Source organism: Nipponia nippon, unplaced genomic scaffold (genome assembly GCF_047370975.1).
Source record: "Nipponia nippon isolate SJK-2023a ecotype South Korea unplaced genomic scaffold, ASM4737097v1 scaffold_16, whole genome shotgun sequence".
In the NCBI taxonomy this organism is placed as follows: Eukaryota; Metazoa; Chordata; class Aves; order Pelecaniformes; family Threskiornithidae; genus Nipponia; species Nipponia nippon.
Window position 1 is genome coordinate 3,853,185 of NW_028262332.1, and position 20,059 is coordinate 3,873,243.

Here is a 20,059-nt window from a genome sequence, read left to right on the forward strand (position 1 = left end):
TAGCACAACTGCTGGAGATGGTTTGGTCTCTTGGGTTACATTCACAGCTCCATTGCCACTATAGTGTGTGACCACAAGGAATTCCCTCTGTCCCCATGACTCTGGTAATGACAGTCACTGAGTTCACCAAAGAGTTGTGAATCTTAACAAGCACCCTTCAGATGCTCCGAGAGTCTCAGCTGGAAGCATCTTTCTAATGCAGTTGTAGCCTTTTGCATGGTGGGCATTTCCTTTCTCATGTTTGTTGGGGGAATGAAGGCTACGGTTGTGCATGTTTCTTTTTTGAAGCAGCTTCACTGAGCAGTGTGGTTTCAGGGTAAATCCTACCATTTCTTGCAGCTTCATTTTCACATCTTACATACTGCCAGCACTCCAAGGCTCTCTGGTACTTAAATTCAGGCATTTTCTTCTTTGAGCTTTTCATCCATGCCAGCACTTGGTATTCATCTACTTCTTCTTTATTGAAAAGAGCAGTTTGCTTGTAATCCCACTGCTGCCTGCCATGGAGACTGCTGTAGGTGTAGAAAGAAGGTGATTCCACTTACAGAAACTAGTTAACAAAACAAGAAACTGCTTTGCTTAAATTGGGTTGTAGAGACAGGCCTTTCCTGGCTACACTTGCTTCCAAGTTTACATGGCCATCTGTGGCTTCCCTGGGGTTACACTAACATGCAGGTTTAAACAGGACGTTGCTTGAGTACTGTGGAGAGCATCTGCAGGCTGTCTGTCCTGTGACTTGGTATGTTCAGAAGTGATCATCACTTTGACTCCAGTGGGAAGAGTCGTGGTCCATTTGGGTGAGAGAAAAGTTGTTCTGAATGCTGTCAAAGACCTTGTACGAGATTGAGAGGAAACTGTTGGCTGCCATCCAGCTGCTGTGAGTCTTTAGCTCTTTTTCATGTTTCAATTTTTCTTATTGAGGTGGAAGACCTGGAAACTTAACTTTTGAATAATCTCATGGTATTTAGAAACATCATTATTGTGTATTATTTTATTCTAGCAATGCACCTGGACTTTTTTCCCCACTTTAAACAGACATAATCCTTCCTTACTGTCATCTACGTCTGTTTTGGTGTTTCTTTTTTCTCCCGCAGTTGTGTCGAACTAAGGTGATTGACTTGAATGATGGTGTCTCTCAGTATGCCTGGTATCCCTGCACGGCCAACTTCCAGTACTCCCACATGACACAGACCATTTTCTGGCTGAAGGTAGGAAGTGCACATGTCATTCAGAAGTCTTCTCTTTGCCTGCCTGTACAAAGTTTCTCCAACAGGCAAAATATCATGGGACAGACTTCCACAGGCCATGCTGCTCCTTTCTTTGAAGTATGTTTAGTGCAAAATAGCAAAACAAAGCCTCTGAGCAATGTCTAGAGAGTCAGTGGTGAAGTCCCCTCCTCTGACAAGGCTATTGAATTTCTGAGAGGTTACAGCCTCTAGCTGCAAGGCTCTTTGACTCGAGTTTATCTAGTTTGTGTAAGAGAGATTGGAAGAGAAGACTTCTGTGTGACCTAAGATGGGAATTGTTATTTTAAAAGTCCTGGACTGACTCTTGGGTTTTTTTAAAGCCCACCACAGTTCTCCACCTCATCCTTCATGGGGCTTTTGTTTTCCCAGGCTTATTTTTCCCAGCCTATGGTAGCTGCGGCAGTCCTCGTTCACTTGGTCACTGATGGGACCTATTACCTGGACCAGAAGCAGGAGACCATTGGTGTGCAGCTGTTTGACACCAAAGAGCAAAGCCATGATCTTGGTAAGACTGTATTTTATTAAGCTCCCTCTTTATTGCTTGCTTAATCTGTTGGTACCCACATTCACAAACTGACCAATACTCCTGCTCAGTTTTTCCAGGATCAGACAAAAAAAAGTACTTGCTTAATGCTCCAAGAGTTGAGTTTCCATAGAGTTTGTTGCAAATGATGCATTATTTTATACAGACATTTCTCCATACCTGTTCACTATGTGTTCAGAAGTGATTAGTTTCTCTTTAGTCATTAAACTAAGCGCTATTTCAATGCTTCCCGCACAGCACCTCTGTGCATGACGTTGACAGTGATACAGATGAACTGCTGGTAGCAGGGAGTGAGGGACCTGCACCAGCTGGTGCAGCAAACGCTTCTGCTCTGCAAGGTGTTGTTGCGCGGATCTCTAGTGCTGCTTGCATGGCCTCAAGCAGATGTGCCTGACAGAGGCTGTGGACCTGCTAGTTGTGCTGAAGTTCCAGGATAGACCATTTTTACCTGTACTCTGAGCACAGGTCCCTGAACCTGGGAAAGTTGTGTCTGGTGAATTGATTTTGGCTGCGTTTAAGCTCCAGGACCAAGGAGGTCACCCTAGCTCCCAACTCCGTGTCAGGGTAGGACTTGCATAATCCCTTTCCAGCTGTCCCCTGCCCTTTTTTCCACTGGGAAGAAAGCTAGCCATGTCATCCCGAGAGCAGATTTTAAGAAAACATTACGCCCTTCCCCCAGCTTTCTGTTTTAACATAACTTTGCAATTTAACAAGCTGAAACTCAAATGAACTTTCTACTAGTGATGAAGGAGAAGGGACACACACAAGTGACAGGTGTTGGATGACTATCCAGGGTAATATATAATTTGGTGGGGTGTGGAGGACAGGAAAGAAAGTACATGTGGTGTCTGTTGTCCAAGAACAAACCGAAATTCATAGCAAGTTGTGCAGGTTGAGTCAGGATAGCTCCCAGTTTGCCGGAGCCCCTGGATTAGTCTTATCCTCCTCCTTTCACAAAAGAGTGTCACATAGCTGTTTCCCTCTGAGAAATAAATGATGGAGACACAAGCATGCCAACAAATACTTAATGCGACATTTTATAGAGACAGACAGACGGACAGATTGTGAGAGAAAGAGAACAAGAAAGAGGAGCAAAGAGGAAACTGAGGGTTAGGTTTTGAAATCCTCGATGAAGTTGCAACACGAGTTTGGCATGGCTCAGACTGATGCCTGGAGATCTTCACAGCTGAAATGCTGCCTTCATCATGGAAAAGCCCCTCTGACCTTTTCAGAAGTCGCTGGCCTGGAGCAGAGGAGAGGTGTAGGTAGGCTACTCAGCAGTTCTCACTCAGGCAGAGCTCCCAGTCACTGTTTTGTCTGAGTTCTGCATGCAGCATTAAGTCCTTTTCCTGGATATGGTATTTGATGTGTTTGAATTATCACTGTGGCAAGCTAGAAACTGCAGCTGAAATGCAAACTTTGGCATGCACTGGGTGCAGGATTGACTGCAGACGGTCAGCCAGCCTTAAGCCGAAGTCAGTGGCACACTAAAAATACATCCAAAAGGAAGTACAAATAATTTAAAGCTTGATCAGTCCTCAGTGTGCTAAAGACACTCCCGTGAGCAAAATGCAGTCTGTCCAGAAGTGCAGTTACCCACCTTGATCAGAGCAAGTTTTTACCGTGTGGACTCCCAGAAGTTAATAAGAAGCTTCTTCTGAGTCTCAGCAGGACATGGAGAGGTGGGATGCCAAACACCTCAGCGCTGTTAGTTCAGAGCCATTGTAGACACTGGTGTTCAGCTGCTGGGTGCTTTGCAAGAGCTGTTGAGCATTGAATAGGTGGATACAGAGCTACAGAAACGGGCAAGCATGGAGACAGCTCTAACTGCCCTGCTGTGGGCACCTGTACTATCTTGAGTGGTTTTTTGCTGATGAAGGCAGGTTAGTTAAATGAACCTGACCTGTTCAGCCCCCATTTACCTTGTCTGGGTCAGAAAGCACCAGCAACTGCAGCACAGCTCTGAGGGTCTGTTTTGTTGTGGACACCACCTGAGTGCGAGGAATGAAACTGAAGTGAATAAACAGCCTCATACCATAAGGTCTTTCTTGGCTTTCCATCAGAGAAGGCAGAAACTTCCAAGGAATTTGGGAACCCGGGATTTCGAGTATTAACTGCACCTGTTTGCAAGTGAGAAACGTGCACTGTTCCACAAGGAGCTGATATCAAAAGACCTGTGGGAGGCAAGTAGACAGGGAGGTTATTTCAGGGTCAGGTAAAGACCAAAACAAAGAGAGGTTTGCTTTTTTATTTTATTTTTTTTTTTATTACAGGAAGATTTTTTTTAAAGTAGAGGGTGGGAGATAGATGTTTAACGAGAGTGGTCAGAAGCCTGTCTTAATTCACAGGAAATCACTTTCTAAGGAGAAAAATGAAAGCTTTTTTATTCCTTCCCTTTTGAGTCAAGAAGCCTGAACTGGAAAAAAAAAATAATAATAGAAATCCCTGAGCCAGTTAATCATGCAAATAGAATTTATTTTATTTTCAAATTTGTAAGTGTATCAGGGTAGCCAAAGGGCCTGGGCCAAAGCTGTTGCTGGGGGAGCTCCAGTGAAGCGAATGGAGCTGGAGCCAAGCTGATCCTCGGAGCGATGCCATGGAGCTGTGGAGTCAGGGCTTTGCAGTCAGCCGTCAGGACGTGAATCTCAATTAATGAATTTTAAGGCCAGCCGACATCTGTCTGTCCTTTGAGTTACCCCTGAGATGGATTTGGCCCATTTGAACTCAGGTTGCCTCTACTTGAAGGTGGGAATTTCTACCCGACTATCACTGAGTGCCTTCTCTGCTGAAGGGATTAAGTCTCCTTGTCACCTCTCTGGTGCTTCTGTGCACCTTGACCTCTTGAGACACTTATTTTCCTGAGACACAATCATTTTCTTCTCAAATGAGATCATTTGTAAAGTCTTCAGTGGGGCCATCACCCTCATTTCTCTCTCCAGGACCATCTTTGCCTTTTTTAGCAAAGAGCAAGATACCCTAAGGCTGAAAACCATCAAAAAAAATCAAAACTGGGCACATTTAGTGTAGAGCTCATGCAAAAAAAGTTTTACGCTGAGTGCTAATGACATGCACAGCTACAAACAAGCCACTGGTGCACTGCCCATGGTGCACAAAGCCACCCAGCCTGCCGGCACCATTTGATGCGCAGTATAAAGGCTCCAACTGTCCTCTCAGGCCAGTTTTACAATAGTGAGACTCCGCTTCCTCCGTGATGGTTGCTCCTGATTTAACAGAGCACAATAGAAACGTAGCTGTGGTCTAAAGAAACTGCTCTGAGAGCCTGCCGCGCTTGCAGAGAGAATGGCAGCCTTTCTTCAGCTGTCTGGAGGGATATACTTCTCCGCTAAGCTCTCCGGAGCGATTTGGGAAGCCCCTCCAGGCAGCTTACCATAACTTTTCAGCTCTATAGGGCTGTTCCTATGGGTGAAATGCTTCTGAAGTGCCCACGGCTTCGGGAAGCGATTGTGTTAAGTCTGACCCTTCCTCTGATCTTGTCTCTCCTCTGGCAGGTGTCCACGTCCTGAGCTGCAGGAACAATCCCCTGATTATCCCAGTCATCCATGACCTCAGTCACCCTTTTTATCACACCCAGGCTGTCCTCATTAGCTTCAGCTCCCAGTTTGTGGCCATCTCTGGGGTGGCCCTGCGTTCCTTCCACAACTTCGACCCCATCACCATCAGCAGCTGCCAGCGAGGACAGACCTACAGCCCGGCGGAGCAGAGGTGAGCCTGTCAGCTTGCTTCCTTCTGCCTCGCCACCCACCGCCCCCCGCACCGCCCGCCTGCGCCGGGGGTTAAGAGGAGGCAGGAGGGGCACAGCAGCTGAACCCTGCTGACCCTTTTGTGTCGCTGGTAAAAAACCGGCAGTGTTCTCATTGATCAGGATGGATGGGACATTTAACCCGCATGGGATACTGTTAGTGAATTATTTCCTCTTCCTTTCTCCTCCCTCCTTTATCCCAAGCTCAGAATTGGGGCCAGTTAACTCTCCATACATTCCCCAGTACGGCATCGTTTTCCCCACTCATACGCTGGCCTCAATCTAAACCGCTTTGTGCTGCTAAAGTGCGACAGGGACCTCCCACGGAAATGGTCGCACGGAGACAAAGTGATGCTTGTGCCCTGGTGGGACCGGATCCTGCAAGGTGCTCGGCCCTGTGCGGCGGGTGCTTGGCCACCAGCATTTGTGGTACTTTTATAGCTGGGGAAGGGCCCTCAGTACCTCTCCGAATCCAGCCCACGTTTTGAAAAGCTCTGTGGGACCCCCCAGGATGAAAGGTTTATGGCTACCGTTTTATTCTTGTTGTTATTACAGACACATCAATAGATCACCACCAATCCCTCTCAGTCTCTGCTTTACAGCATCCCACAGAGATTGTGACCTTTCGTGGCCTCTGGTGCGGCAGCTTCATGGATCCTTTCAGTGAGGCAGTGAAAAGAAGAGGGGAGAATTTAGCAAAACCCCTGAAAGAATCATTTTTTTTTTTTCCTTTGTGAATTCAAAGTTGTGAGCAGTCGTCATACCATAGTGGCAGCAATAGTAAAACAAGTTGCATATCCCAGCAAACCTCTGCTCAGCCTCCTAAGCAAGCTGTCAGGTTTTTTGATAATGTTCTGGCTTGTTTTTAGGACCTGCTTTTATTCCAGGAAAGGCAGGAGGGTGAGAAGGGGGTGAGGGAAGGGAAAATAAAATTCAAAAAAAGGAGTATATCTATAGCTAAATCAATCCAGTCAGTGTGTTCTGACCTAGATTCAAGGAGTCTGATCATTCTGTGCAATAGGTTGTATAAATTCAGAGGCCGAAAGACAGCAGGATCAAGTTTCAGATGAGAAGTCTAGTTGTGGAAGTTTGGCCAAATCCCAGTGCAGGAGCAGGACGGAAAAAGAGCGAGAAAGACCCACTGGAAGGAGATGGTGAGAAGCAACAGGGAGCTTGAGAGGGCTGAGACGCAGGACCACATTCCTGCCTCTCAAGTTTTCAGTAGGAATTCAACCATTTGTTCACTTATGAAATTAGAAGTGCTCTGTGTTTAGAAAGTTATTTCCTTAATAAAAAATGCATTCCCCTTAGGCAAAGCTTCAGTGAGCCTCTGCAGCCCAGCAAACTAACCTTTAGAAATCTCTTGAAGAAGAATCACCCGCCGTTTGCCTCTTTTTTTATTTCTTGAGGGGTTTTTTTTTGCATTGTTTTGTTTTCGTGATGCACTGAACCATCTCAGCCCCTTGCTCTCAAAAACTTCATCAGAGCCTCGCTTGTTCAGAGTAACGTTTTAGGTCTTGCAGGTTACAACGCTGGATTGATCATAAAGTTTCCCATGTCAGTCACGGAACTAGAAACTCTCTGAAATAAAGCCCTGATCCAAAGCCAATTGAAATCAGTGAGGTTTTTTCCATTGATGACAGTGCTATAGCAGAAAATCTTCAATTTGCCTTGTGATGGGATCAGTTTGGGTGACCATATATGCTTTCTTCTTCTGTACAAGAAACTCTGGGCAGTTCAGGTATCCAAGATGTAGAGAAAGTTGTGCATTAAGTTGTGCAGCCAGGAAATAGGTGATGCCTTTGCTGTCACCTGCCATCTTTGTCCTTTGTTATCTTACCCAATCCAAGAAGAATGTAGAAAGAGGGATTTTTTTAATTTAGTCTTAACCAGTTCAGAAGCTGGATGTGCGTTTTGTGCCTCTTGTGCTCACCGTCTCCCCATCAGACCCCCTTTGACCGCCAGTCCCACACTACTCATTCTTCCCTTCTCTCCTTTTCCCACTTGTTGCATTTGCCTAATAAGATTTTTAAACTATTTATTTAATTTTTAAAGGAACTTTCCTTCCTATGTGTAAGCATCAATTTTACCATTTTCACTTTCCTTAGGTAAACATGGATATTTTCGCCTGCTTTTTGACTTCTCTCTACAAGAGATATTTCTCTCTCTTCAAGGAGAATTATTTTGGTTGGAGAGGATTTACAGCCAGATACAGGCATTTCTAGACAAGGGTGCAGATTTTAAATATGTGAGGGAAAACAAATATATCACCCCTTAAAAGTTAACACAGCTTTTATTTTGAGGGTGAATGGATTGCTCCCATGGGTTAGTGACAACTTAACTGAAAATAAAGCATGTGCTCACTCTTCTTTCCTAAAATATGTATTACAGTTAATATTTTAGAAGAGAAAAAGGAGCTTAAATGCAGAAGTCCCATTGAACTTTATAGATAGTTGTCCTCAATCATCATTAGCTCTTTTGAAAATCCATTCCATCCTTCTGAAGACATTTATAGAGGGTTTAAAAAAAATCCTTTGTACTTTCCAGTTGTACTTTTCCAGTTGTTGGTTTTTTGCTGCAGTTGACCACAGGCTCTTTTTGTTTTCAGCAGAAGTTTACCTCACTGCTGGAGATGTGCTGTAAAAATGACACACTTTATTTTCATATTGCATCCTCAGACCAGATATAATGGCCCAGTTAGTTCTTCTCTCGTGCTTTATAGCTCCAATTATTATACTTTTATTATTTCCTATTTAGCCTCGTGGAGTGGACGATGAAACTGGGTGTGCAGATGGAGAGGTATAATTTCCCACCCTGCAGTCACTCGAGCAGCAAGAAAGCCTGGTGCATTGGGGCTACCTTTGACAGCGGTTCCTAAGAAATCAGGTTTTTGTCCTTTTCACTGTGTAGGAAACACCAGCTGGGGCTCTCCCATGCCTGGCAAGGCAGTCCTTGTGAAGCGCTGCTTTTCCTTGGTGGCATTTCCTTGCTGCGTTCACAAGACCTGTCCCCTCCTTCATCCCGCCTGGTGCTGTTCGCTCCTCTCCTGGAAACTGCAGGTGGGAGGCACAAAAGCCCAGGTAGACACCCCAGTTCAGCTGTCAGAATTGTAGATTTCAGGAGTTTCCAGCTTTCTGATTCTGCATTAACTCCATGTTCTTAATGAAGATAAGCCTCCCCTCCCCTGGAGCGGGCTCTGGCTGCCCGCGACTCACCAGCGTGCGTGCCCTGCGTTCTGCTTTCTGGTTAGTGTAGCAAAAAGATTTTCCATTTCTTTGGTTGGTTAAATCTTGGTACAAACTCACTGTTATGGCTGCAAAATAGTTTCTGCAGGGGAGATTTGGGGTTCACCTTTCTCCATAAGTGTGCACATCCAGGCGTTGGCAGCTGGGGGAGACCAGCGCTGTAGACCAAGACGCACTCCTGGCCAATGTGGCATTGCCTGTCCTCACCCTGGCCTCCGCGGAGAGCCATCTTCCTGGCTTTCGCCCTTTGCTGCCCCAAGCAAGCCCCAGGGAGACATAGCCCACTCCAGCTCTTCTCTTTGTCTTGTTCTCTCCTGCTTGTCAGCTTCCCCAACAAGAAACGATGAAGATAAAACTTCAGCAGCAGAAAAAATGCAACTGCCCTTTATAACTGTGGTTATTTTTTTCCTTTTTATAAGGGGGGGGTGGGGGTGGGGAAAGGGTCTCCTTGTCTCTTTTTTTTTTGTGATTTAATGCAGCTTTCTCTTTCCCGATTCAGCTGCCTTTCCCCTGCCCTGTGTTCTGTCATTAAGCGCAATCTCTGTCAGCTTGCTTCTGGTGAAATTAATGAATTTCTCACAGAACTGTTAATCATAGAAGCTTTGGTCCGTGACATGTGTTATAATTCAATGGGTTTTTAACCTTCGTCCCATTTTGGTAATTGGCAAACAGCGTCATTTGGCTTTTATTAAAGTGGAAGGCGATGCGTTTTCTTTGTTTGCCTGGACAGACTCTGGCAGGGAGACCCACAGGGCTGCTAACCCCAGGCACACGGCCCCGCTTCCAGGCTGGCAGGGCAAAGGGGCTCCGAGAGCTTTATCGATTCAATATGGACCCCCCCCAGGCAGGAACATCTCGCACAACGGGGTGCAGGCAGGCTGAAGGCAGAGCCAGTCCCCAGGGAGAATGTTGCCCTGCCAGTGGTGGGGACAGCAGTGGGGACATGCTAGCTCGTACCTCTCCTTCCCCTACAGCTTACCTGGGGCTGGATCAAGTGTTTTCCATAAATCTCTGGGTTTATCTGTGTTCCTGACGCTATCAGTTGGAATTAAGGTTTTGTTGTGATCGTTATCAGAGTCAGGCCCAATGGTATGGCAGTGAGATTGCTGAAGTGACCATAGGTGATGGCTACTCTTTTGGTCACTATCACGGACCAGGTTTGAAGGCAAACACCTAAAAGGAAAATGCTTGATCCTTCTTCCAGTCGCACAGTTGGCACAAGTTCATCAGTCCCCATCGAGCCCCAAGGATTCGGGTAGATGTTCTTTTGAGATTTTGTGTTAGTACAAGGAAACCAATGTGTTTTAGCTGAAGACTGAAGAAGATGAATTCATTGCCACCTTTGCAGTTCATACTTTTTTATTTCTACAACAAGGAATGTGGCTAGCCACCTTTGCTTTTCAATATGGTGCATGTATGTTTGGATTAGAGAGAAAGAGAACCTGCTCTTGCCTTTAGGGCAATCTCTACAGAGGAGAAGACGAACCCACTGTAAGGATAAATCTTTTAGAAACACCCTCAGAAGGTTACCTCTGTGTGAGTTGTATGTATGGTGGCGTAGAACAAAACCAAAGTATGCTTCAGATCTGCAGCCCAGGCTGGCCTGAACTGTGGAAAAGGAAGTTTTTCCTATATACAATAGATAATGTTGTAGATCTTCTCATAACAAGTGTATACCATAAGCTTTTGTGCTCACCTATGCATATATATGTGGCAGAGCTATCATGAAGGAAACAAATAATTAGGGCAGTATGTTAAGATGAGGTCTTGGAAAAGTGCTTGACCCCAAGGTTAGGAAAAGAAAGTTTGGCTGCCGTAAGCTTTTCAAAAGAGGAAGTCCTGGATTGTTTTTATGTGAGGAAGGAAGAGTTCCAGTTAATCATTATAATTCTCTATAAACATGTTAAAATACAAATGTTTCTAGGATTGTGTCACTAAGACCCCAATTTAGCAAAGCCCTTAGCTATTTTCTTATATCCCCCTGTAGTCAAATCTATCAGTGGGACTTAACCATGCTTTTTGAAGTTAAGCACATATTTAAGTGCCTTGCTGAATTGGGGCCAATATTGGCACAGAGAAATAAAGATTTAGAGGCTAATGACTGAGCTCATTTAGATTAGGGATGGGCAGAATGGATTTGAATAAAGTAAGAACTGGCTCAGAACTTCAGCCTACGTGTGAAGCTAACTCAGTTCAGGGCTTGTTACGTCATTGATTTGCCTTGATCTGTATTTTAATACGCTGCAGACAGTGGAAAGTGTGCAAGAAATCCACTGCGCCTTGCACCCACCTTGGTGTGAAAATGTTGCTTTAGGAAATCATACACTACCAGGGCAAGAACAGGAATAGGTGAATCCTGGGGCAGACCTAGTAAAATAAACACTGTCAGGGAATATCTCAGGCACCAATACTTGTTCGTTACATATATATCAGTAAATTGTTAAAGTGGTCCTTGAGTTGCTTGCGTAGCTTTTGTCAAGACCAGCTCGAACTCTGGCAAGCAATTCCCAGGTGCATTTGGGGAGTTAGGATAGACCAGGGATGATTTGAAATAGGCAGTTTTGATGAAGTCACCCAATTTTGATTTCAAGAAAATGGGATAAGCTGTCCCATGCCAGGATTTCATTCTCCGATACTGTATATTGTTTCTTGTCCAAGAAATGCATAGTTTCTGGAGCATGTGATGATTAACCACTGTTAAATGGCGGTAGCCATGCAAGAGCTTCTGTAACCCACAATTCTGTAATATGGATGGGTTCTTTGTCTAAACTTCCTACTTGGAGATATTAATTTCTCCTTCTTAATTCTGCATTTGCAGAACTCAATTCAGGATCGTGACTTCAAAATTCATTGGGATTTATGGCTGACAGTAGCTGATACCAAATTGGAACCAGTAGCTAGAGAACCAGAAATATTTAAATTGGAAACATTTGGTGACAGTGGTTGTTTTCTTACAAAAAGTGAATGGTTGTATTGTTTGTCACTGAAGTCATTCATATAGAGTTACAGACAGAGAGAGCTGCCCAGATGATCTGCTAACCGAGGCATAATCTGGAGCCTGGAGGGGGTGGCTAAAAATGTTCCCTGGCCATTTAAGAAGACCACAAGGGGACTTGTAAACGGAAAGAAGAACATCACAATAAGTGTTTCTTAATGCCTTTGTCTGTGGCGTTTCAGTTCTGTAGGACTTTTAAGCCCAGGCTTGCTCATCTGGTGTCCTGATATGAACTCAAGAAACCAGATTCCTTTTCTCCTTTACATTGATGGAAATGAAAAGCGATGCCACTTACTGCGGTGACGTTCCTCCAGATTTCCCTTTGTGCAAATCGCAAAGGTTTTCTTAGGCTCATCCTTCCCTCTGAAGCCATTCAAGGCTGAATTCAGTGCTGCATTGATGTGTAGCACATTGATTCACGTAAGATATTAAATGAAATAGGTCTGCTATTATTTTATTTTTCCAACTTTAGTGCAGAAAGGTTTTCAGATTTTGCGGGAGTTTTGCAATGGGCAGTGAAGGTTTGCAATATGTACTTCTGAGAATGGCTTGGCAATGGTACTTGCTTTTTTCCTCAATGAGTCAACTTCCTCATCCCTGGAGCCCTGGCACGGGAGGAACTTGTATTGCAGCCTCACCGTCTGAAAACTGGAGGGGGGCAAAGTGATGGTTAGCATTCATGGTAGCTATAACTGGCACATGTAGGGAGGATTCGACAAGACATCATTGATCATTTACACTCTTACTCAACATCCACGTTCAGATATTCTTGCTAATGTTAATTGGTGACTTACTCAACCAGCAGTGCCATGAGGTCAATACTAAGGTACTGCTCCGCTCAGGGAGCCACAGTATGTGAGGCTGCCTGGGGAGCTGCTGCCAAAACAGAGTAAGGTCTGTGGTTCTCACTCCTGGGTGATTCATATTGGGCATTTACAAGGCAATTGCACATGGATGTTCTCCTCACCTCATTTCTCTGCAAGAGAATTTCTCTGCCCACCTGGGCACTAGGATATACTATCCGCTTGTTCTTCCACCATCTCATCCACAGTCTTATTGATCAGTGCAAAGTGAAATCAATGGCAGTTTAAGTTTGTGTGTCAGTCTATGAGTTTCAGTGACTGGAAAACATGTATGAAACCCTTGTTATTGGGGGCAGGGATCCTACTGAAGGCAGGATCACTCTCTGTAGGTCAGCTCAGGCAGAGGATCATCTATTCTGCAGAAGTAATGAGCGTCACAGTTGTAGTGCTGATAGACAGGGTGCTGTTTGTTGCATACAAGGGCATCGAGTTGGCCAACACAGAGGTGGAATTCTCCTTCCTCAGTCCTGTCAGCAGCCATACTTTGTGCACAACGAGGAAATAAGATCTTTCTGAACATAGAAATTGTTTATGTCTCATCGCACTCCAGGGAAGGGCTGCCACTGAACAAGCAACCTGAACAGGGAAGGGCTGCCACTGAACAAGCAACCTGAAATTACAAGCAGTGGGCACTTCCCATGTAGCACTAGTCTGGGACAGAGAAATGAGTTGTGGAGGTACATCATACTGTCATTTAATCTGATCTAGAGCTCAGCAGAAACATATGCAGATGTGCTTCTCTATCAGTAACATGGGGATAACAATACCAGCCCAGGTGTCTCACAGGGGTGTCATGAAAATCAATTAGATAATGTCTGCACAATGCTTTGAACACAGCAAAACACCGTGTACATGCTAAGTCCTGTGCTTACTAAGGTGGATGGGTTTTGGTGGCTGTTAACCCTTTTCCTAGGAGACAGGAATACCTTGCTTGTAATCCATTTGAAAATATGTGTATTGATACATTGCTTTCCCTTCTTTCTATAACTTTCTGTGTTTCAGGTTCTTCCCTACCCATGTATATGGTGAAATAAGTCAAGGTTTTCCCTCCTCAGAATTAACTTAACTGTATTTAATTTAAATTCATTTTAATTTTCAGCAGAGGCATATCACCTTGTAGGAATCCTTAACCCCAGAAATTTGGGGGGTTAATTTTGGGGGAAATCCAATAAAACATCCTTGCACATGGAATCATAGAATAGTTTGGGATGGAAGGGACCTTTAAAGGCCATCTAGTCCAACCCCCCCTGCAGTGACCAGGGGCATCTTCAACTAGATCAGGTTGCTCAGAGCCCCATCTAGCCTGGCCTTGAATGTTGCCAGCGATGGGGCATCTACCACCTCTCTGGGCAACCTGTTCCAGTGTTTCATCACCCTCATTGTAAAAAATTTCTTCCTTATATCTAGTCGAAATCTACCATCATGCTTTAAGACTCTCAGCATTTTCATTACCCTTTAGCTAAGGGACTGCCCCATACTCACATTTGAACATGTGCTATAATGTTTGACTCAGGTCATCAGAGATGGTGAAAGATTTTCTGTCAACCAGACATGTCTGTGTATACAAAAATAAAACAAAAACCTCTTTCACAAGTTTTGCTAAATGTTACAATAATTTATTGTAGGGAGAGCAGACAGTTTCCATCCAGGGAAACATGTTATGGATAGCAGGACAGCAACTGGAGAGATCTGAAATGACAACATGCTGCTGAGCTTGATAAGAGCTTATCAACACAGCTACACAGCTGATGTTTGGTGTTCCTCGTGAATTGGAATAAAACGAATGTGTTGATTTCAATCAAGTTTCTCAAAGATAAGAGTGTCTATCACAGAAACCCCTCCTCACATGTACACACATGCACAGTTATCACTAGCAATATCGGGCACTCCTGAATTCAGCAGAGATTTAAAATTGGATGGGGCATAAAGACAGCTCTTAGAGGGAGAGTGCTCTCGTGGGATGGATGGATGGGTGGATGGATGGATGGATGGATGTTGGTACAGGAGTAGGAAGGCCACAGTGCAGTTGAATATTACTGAACAGAAATTCTGCAGAATTGGCAGGCTCTTCCCTTTTGTCACAAGACCTGTAATTTGCTTTCATTGTCATCACCATTACCACTCTCCCTGTCCTTTGGAAGACATAATTAAGAGGGTGTGCTTGTCGGTGAGGAGCCCTTTGCTGAGTCGGGTTCGGTATGCAGTCTGTGTACCTGCTGCCTGACAAGTGATGAGTTTGTCAGTGAGATACGCTTGCTCTTGTGGAATTCATTAAATGAATTGAATAAAAATACTACTTCTTGTCTCCCACCTAGCTGTGTCCACTACTCCTGTGAAGCCACCGACTGCCAAAAGCTGGAGATCGAGAACGCGCTGGTGAACTGCACCAGTGGTGGGTGGTACAACGGTGCCCAGTGCAACGTGAGCTGCAAGACAGGCTACATTTTGCAAGTCCAGCGAGACGATGATCTCAGCAAGAGCCAGGTTTGTTCTGCTGGTTTTGTACGACCCACAAGACGGGGATGAGCAAACAGATGTTGAGAAATTGAGAAATAACCCAGCCTAAAACCCAAAATCTCAGCTCAGCCTTGGGACAAGGCTTTATCCTACTGCTTCTCATCAGAATAGGAGCCATCTGACTCTGTAGGAAGAGGTACTGACAGTGAGCAAAGCTCAGATGTTCCCCAAATTTAGAAATTTTCAACCCCAAAGGTTTAAATATGTGTTCAGGCCTTCTCTGATCTCACTGGCTCTACTCAGCCAAACAGTGTTTCTCAGGTTGTTTTTTTGGGGGTGGGGTGTTTTCTTTTTTGCACAACCAGTTTCTGGGCAAAATATCTCATTTTTATTCCTCGGGTTGAGTCTAACAATGTCTTAACTCCTTTGCAGTGTTTCAGTCCATCTGCTCCCAACCACACCCTGACACTGCAGAAATGCATGGTATCGAGGGGGTGGAAAAAGCACCCAAACCTTTTTACTTCCAAACAAAGCACTGAAAACCTACCCCAGTGAGCCAGGGAGTGCTCGTCATCTCCTCTAAGCCATGCATTAATAATCCAGTCCTACAAAGGCAGCGTGTCTTGATGTAGTGAGTGGGATATTGAGGGAAACTATCAATTTCTTTAAACATTAAAAAAATGCAGGTCCTTTGTGCTGGTGGAGGTGGACGAGGTGTATGTGCAGCATTGCCCAGCCTCGGCATGCCACTGGGAGCAGGTTGCACGGGATACATGTGTGCAGGGCAGGCACCCCGGTTTGTGCTCTCATGCCTAAATGCTGCTGGATCCCGTGAGCACAATGTGGGGGTGGTTTCCCCCATCGGCACCTTCTCGCCTGTTGTCGGGCCAGCACACACATCTGGGGCTGGGGAGGGCTGGGGGCAGGCAGCCGCGCTCAGCAGCCTGTCTGTATTTGTGAAATACTGTGTTCTTCATCAGCTCGCAGAGGGGGGAGACAGAGTGGAGGGGAATGAGTCAGCCCTTTCAACTCAATTACAAAACAAATACAGGACCCCGCGAGCTGGGCCTCTTCCATCCTAATTGGCATCAGCACCAGAACCCCAGCTCCAGCTGAGCATTTTTACAGAACAGAAAACAAGTTCTCAAACGAGCCTGAATGGCTGAACCAGGAAATAGTTAGAAGGGATCTGTACATTGAGCACACAGGAATCCCAAACCAAATAAAACAGCCTAAACATGTTTCACCAGCACTGTGTTATTTAAATGCAAGAAGTACCTTTTGGGGAGGCTCAGCCAATGGTATATGGGTTTGCTCTGAGAAGTTTGGTTTCAGAGCCTTGATCAGACTCATATGATAGGAGTGGAGGATTTTAGCACCCCTAGCTAACGTGATTCACTGCCTATTACAACATGCTTCCTCTCACCCTGGTCTACTATTGCACTTCATCGTCTTTTTTCCACTGATAAAACCCCTGAGGCCAATGGCTTTGTTTTGCTCAGTGCTGTGCATTCAGTGTTCAAATCAGGGAAGGAGTGGAGCATCTTAAAGATATCCATGTTCAGCTAAGCACCTTAAACATGTGCTTTAAAAGTTTATTCATGTGCTTCGGAGATCTATTGAAAAGGAACAGGCATTTTCTTTTACTGTTGTCTCATTTTATTTCTTTGTGTCAGATGCTTCAAGCCAGAACTTGTGGAACGTGTAGGTAAGAAATGAATTAGCCAAGAAAGTCCGGAATCCGTGATTTGGATTCCTCATATTGTGTTGTACTGAGTTGCATTGTGCTCCTTCCACAATTGCTTCCCAGCTTCAGCTCCCCTTCTGATCACAAGCATTTGGAGATGAGATAGGGCATGTGGTTTGTTATCTATGGTTAAAGGGACTTTCTGCTGTGATTGAGGAACCTTGCACAAAGCTGCTGGTTGTTTCACTGTTGTCATTTAGTTGGATATTTTGCTTATTTGACTGATTTGAGGATCTAGAGCTATTTTTTTTCTCATTTAACTGACTGTGGAGAGCTGCATGAGGAAGAGGAGGAAGGAAAGTAGCTTTGCACATGCTGATGTTTCACACTCTTGGGTAGGAAGGAGGCTGAGGTGAGGTGCAATGTCTCAGAGAGCAGACTGAACATCGGTGGCCCATGGCCGCTGCATGCCGATGAAGGTGATTGACAGACCAGTGAAAACACCCTGGTTTAGCATTTAGACATTTGTCTTCGGTATTTCACTGAAAGGTAGAAAAAAAAGGGTGAACAGAGAATTAAAAGCAAAATTTTCAAAAGCACCTCAGAGATGTAGGGGCACAAGTCACATTTCAAATCAGTCTTTTACATCTAAGGGGTCTTTGAAAATCTTAACAGTTTCTGCACTTTCTGGCCTCTGTGTCTTCTGAAGCCACCATTTTAATCAGTCTTAGGGAAAAAAATTCATTCATCTCTGCTCTCTGAGAAGCTCCCATTCCCAAATTCTGTTAAAACTCCATAAAATCACCAAACCCTAAAAACCGTCAGCACTATGTGCAGTAGAAACTGTTTGCTGTTTGAAAATAAAAAAAAAAGCTGAGCTGTTTGCAGACTCTTGGGCTCTCTCATCCTCATTTAGGAACTTCAGCAACAACAACAAAAAAGGGTTTGTATAGTGATGGAGCAAAATCCTTCATGTATCTTTCTCACAAAGAAGATCTTGGGATGTTTTCATTTCCCCCCGATTTCTTCCCACCCCCCTGACAACTCCATCGCTCTTTCTTCTCTTCTCCCCCTTTTCCCTCTTTGTCTTTCACTGCTTTCCTCCCCCTTGTCCTTCGCTGAAAGCCCAGCTCATTCAGTTGTTGTCATCTCTCCTTGAAGCTACCACCACTGCTGCTCTGGTCAAGAGGTGTTATTTAAAACCCAGCAGCTCCCTAATGTTGTGCAAAGGCATCATCAATCATGCCAGGAAAAGAAAGCGCGGCTCATGTGGGTTCAATTAGAGGCACAGTAGTGGGCAGAAGTGGAAGAATACTTAGAGGGGAGGGCACAGCTGTTCATTTTTAAGGAGAGGAAACTTCACACGTGAAGCATCGCTTGAAGAAGGAGCCGGCTGGGATCTTGGGCAGCAGGAAGGAGACATGAATTCTCCCAGGCTGTTAAAAGTCCCAAGAAACAAATCTTTCTGGCATCAGATTTGTTTAAGTTTGCATCCTCTTCAGTGTACAGCACACTGTATCTTTGGAGGCCCGTTTTTTTCCCCTCTTTTCTCCTCCCCGCCTGCCCTCCCTCCTTGCGTAAGCCTCTTTTGGAAGGCAGGACATGAAGGGAAGCGGTTGCTGTGATGCCAGTCAAAGCAGCACAAAATGCCCAAAGTGACAGCTAATAAACCAGATGAGAAAGCCAAGTGCTTCATATGGACTGCTGTGAGCTGGGTGACCTTGTCAGATCAGACAGGTGAAACAGGAACGTGCCTGCCCAGGCTTTAGTTGGGAGATGCAGATGCTGCCACAAAGACCCAGTGCCGGATCCAAAGGCAGCGCTGCTCAGGCTGGCTATTGGAAATACCCCCGAGGTGCAGCGTGGTGTCGGGGAGAGCCGGGCTCCTGTTCAGCAACCTGGGGTCCTGCCCTGCAATGATCCCACCTTCGGGTGGGACATTGGAAGAGGGAGAAGCTGAAAGCTGGTGGGTTGCATCTGCAATAATTTCCATGTTAGGATTGTCCTCTGTGCTCTCAGTCAAAGCCACTAGTCTTTGTTTCCATTGTGGGGAATGTTCTCCGTTATGTTCTGCTGCAGAAATGCATGTGCTCCAATTGCTTGACGTGATGACATGACAGACATGCTCTAAAATGTGCCATTATTATGTCTGACCTTGAAAACCTCAGCCTCCATCGTACAAAGTGTGGAACAAATTACTGGAAAAAGCTGAGAAGCCAGGGTCTTACCCACATGGGCACAGCTTTTCTGTGTGGGAATGGCCTTGCCAGTGTGCCAGGAAGAGGAAAAGGCATATGGGTCTGGAAGAAAGTGACTCTTCCAGATTTGGTTAGTGTTTTTGTTGGGAAAGTGCCATGGGGAAAAACCCAGAAATGAAAATGTGGAGAGACTCTTTCCCCCCGCCCCCCTCACATCAAGTTCTAGAACAGGGGCAGAAATAAAGTGCAGTGGGAGTAGAGCTGTAATGAGGGATCCCTTCCAAGGAGGAGTGACCCCAGGCACATTGCATTTCCAGCAGGCTGTAGTGTCCTGCAGCTTTCTGCTAATAAAGACCACGGCTGCAGCTGAAATACTCTCAAAAGCATTAGCTTGGGCAAAACATTCTTGCCCATTTTCTGTAAGGTGTGACTGTCATGCACAGATATGGCTTCTGTTTAAATTTTTGTGTTATATTCTGGATTCTGAATTTGCACTGTTTATTTGGTGTTCTGTAGAGGTACATCTGATGTGCAGCCCTGTCATTAGAGAAACTCCCTTGTGCACCATACTGCATCTCAGCAGCCACTATCAGCTAGTAGGAACAATCATTTACTCCTAAGGTAGATCACACCAATACTAATAACTGAATTCTTGGAGTTGAATCTCCTATCAGTTATAGAGCTTCCTTGTGCTCAGCATGGATCCATCATCCAGCATGAAACAATGCAAGACCCATGTCTTTTCCATAACATCTGGATAGCCCCTGACATCAATTACTTGGTTTTGTGCTTTAACCTCCTGCTGTCAAGGTGCCCAGCAGCCACGGTGCTGGAGTGTTATTTGCTGATAGCATCTGTTAAGGGAAATGGAGGCTTTGCTGAACCCTGGAGCAGTCCAGCCTGGAGTGCAAATGCGGTGGTGATGCTGCTGTGTGTATGTTATGAAGACATGGACATATGCTGTATCATCCCTTCTCCTCTGGCCATCACACCACAACTTCCTGGAAGCATAGACATCTTCAAGTCATCAACTGTTTACAGAATGTATATACTTTTTAATGGT

General features: G+C 45.1%; 1 protein-coding gene across 2 annotated transcripts in view; it reads left to right on the forward strand.

The window, feature by feature from the left end:
• Positions 1–20,059, forward strand: part of PAPPA (pappalysin 1) — a 183,562-nt gene that overhangs the window by 122,843 nt on the left and 40,660 nt on the right. For both annotated transcript variants that reach the window (XM_009475824.2, XM_087753259.1), the window contains exons 11-14: positions 1,095–1,208; positions 1,617–1,752; positions 5,301–5,514; positions 14,970–15,138. In XM_009475824.2, the coding sequence (XP_009474099.1) occupies positions 1,095–1,208; positions 1,617–1,752; positions 5,301–5,514; positions 14,970–15,138 (633 nt within the window). The remainder of the gene's footprint in view (positions 1–1,094; positions 1,209–1,616; positions 1,753–5,300; positions 5,515–14,969; positions 15,139–20,059) is intronic.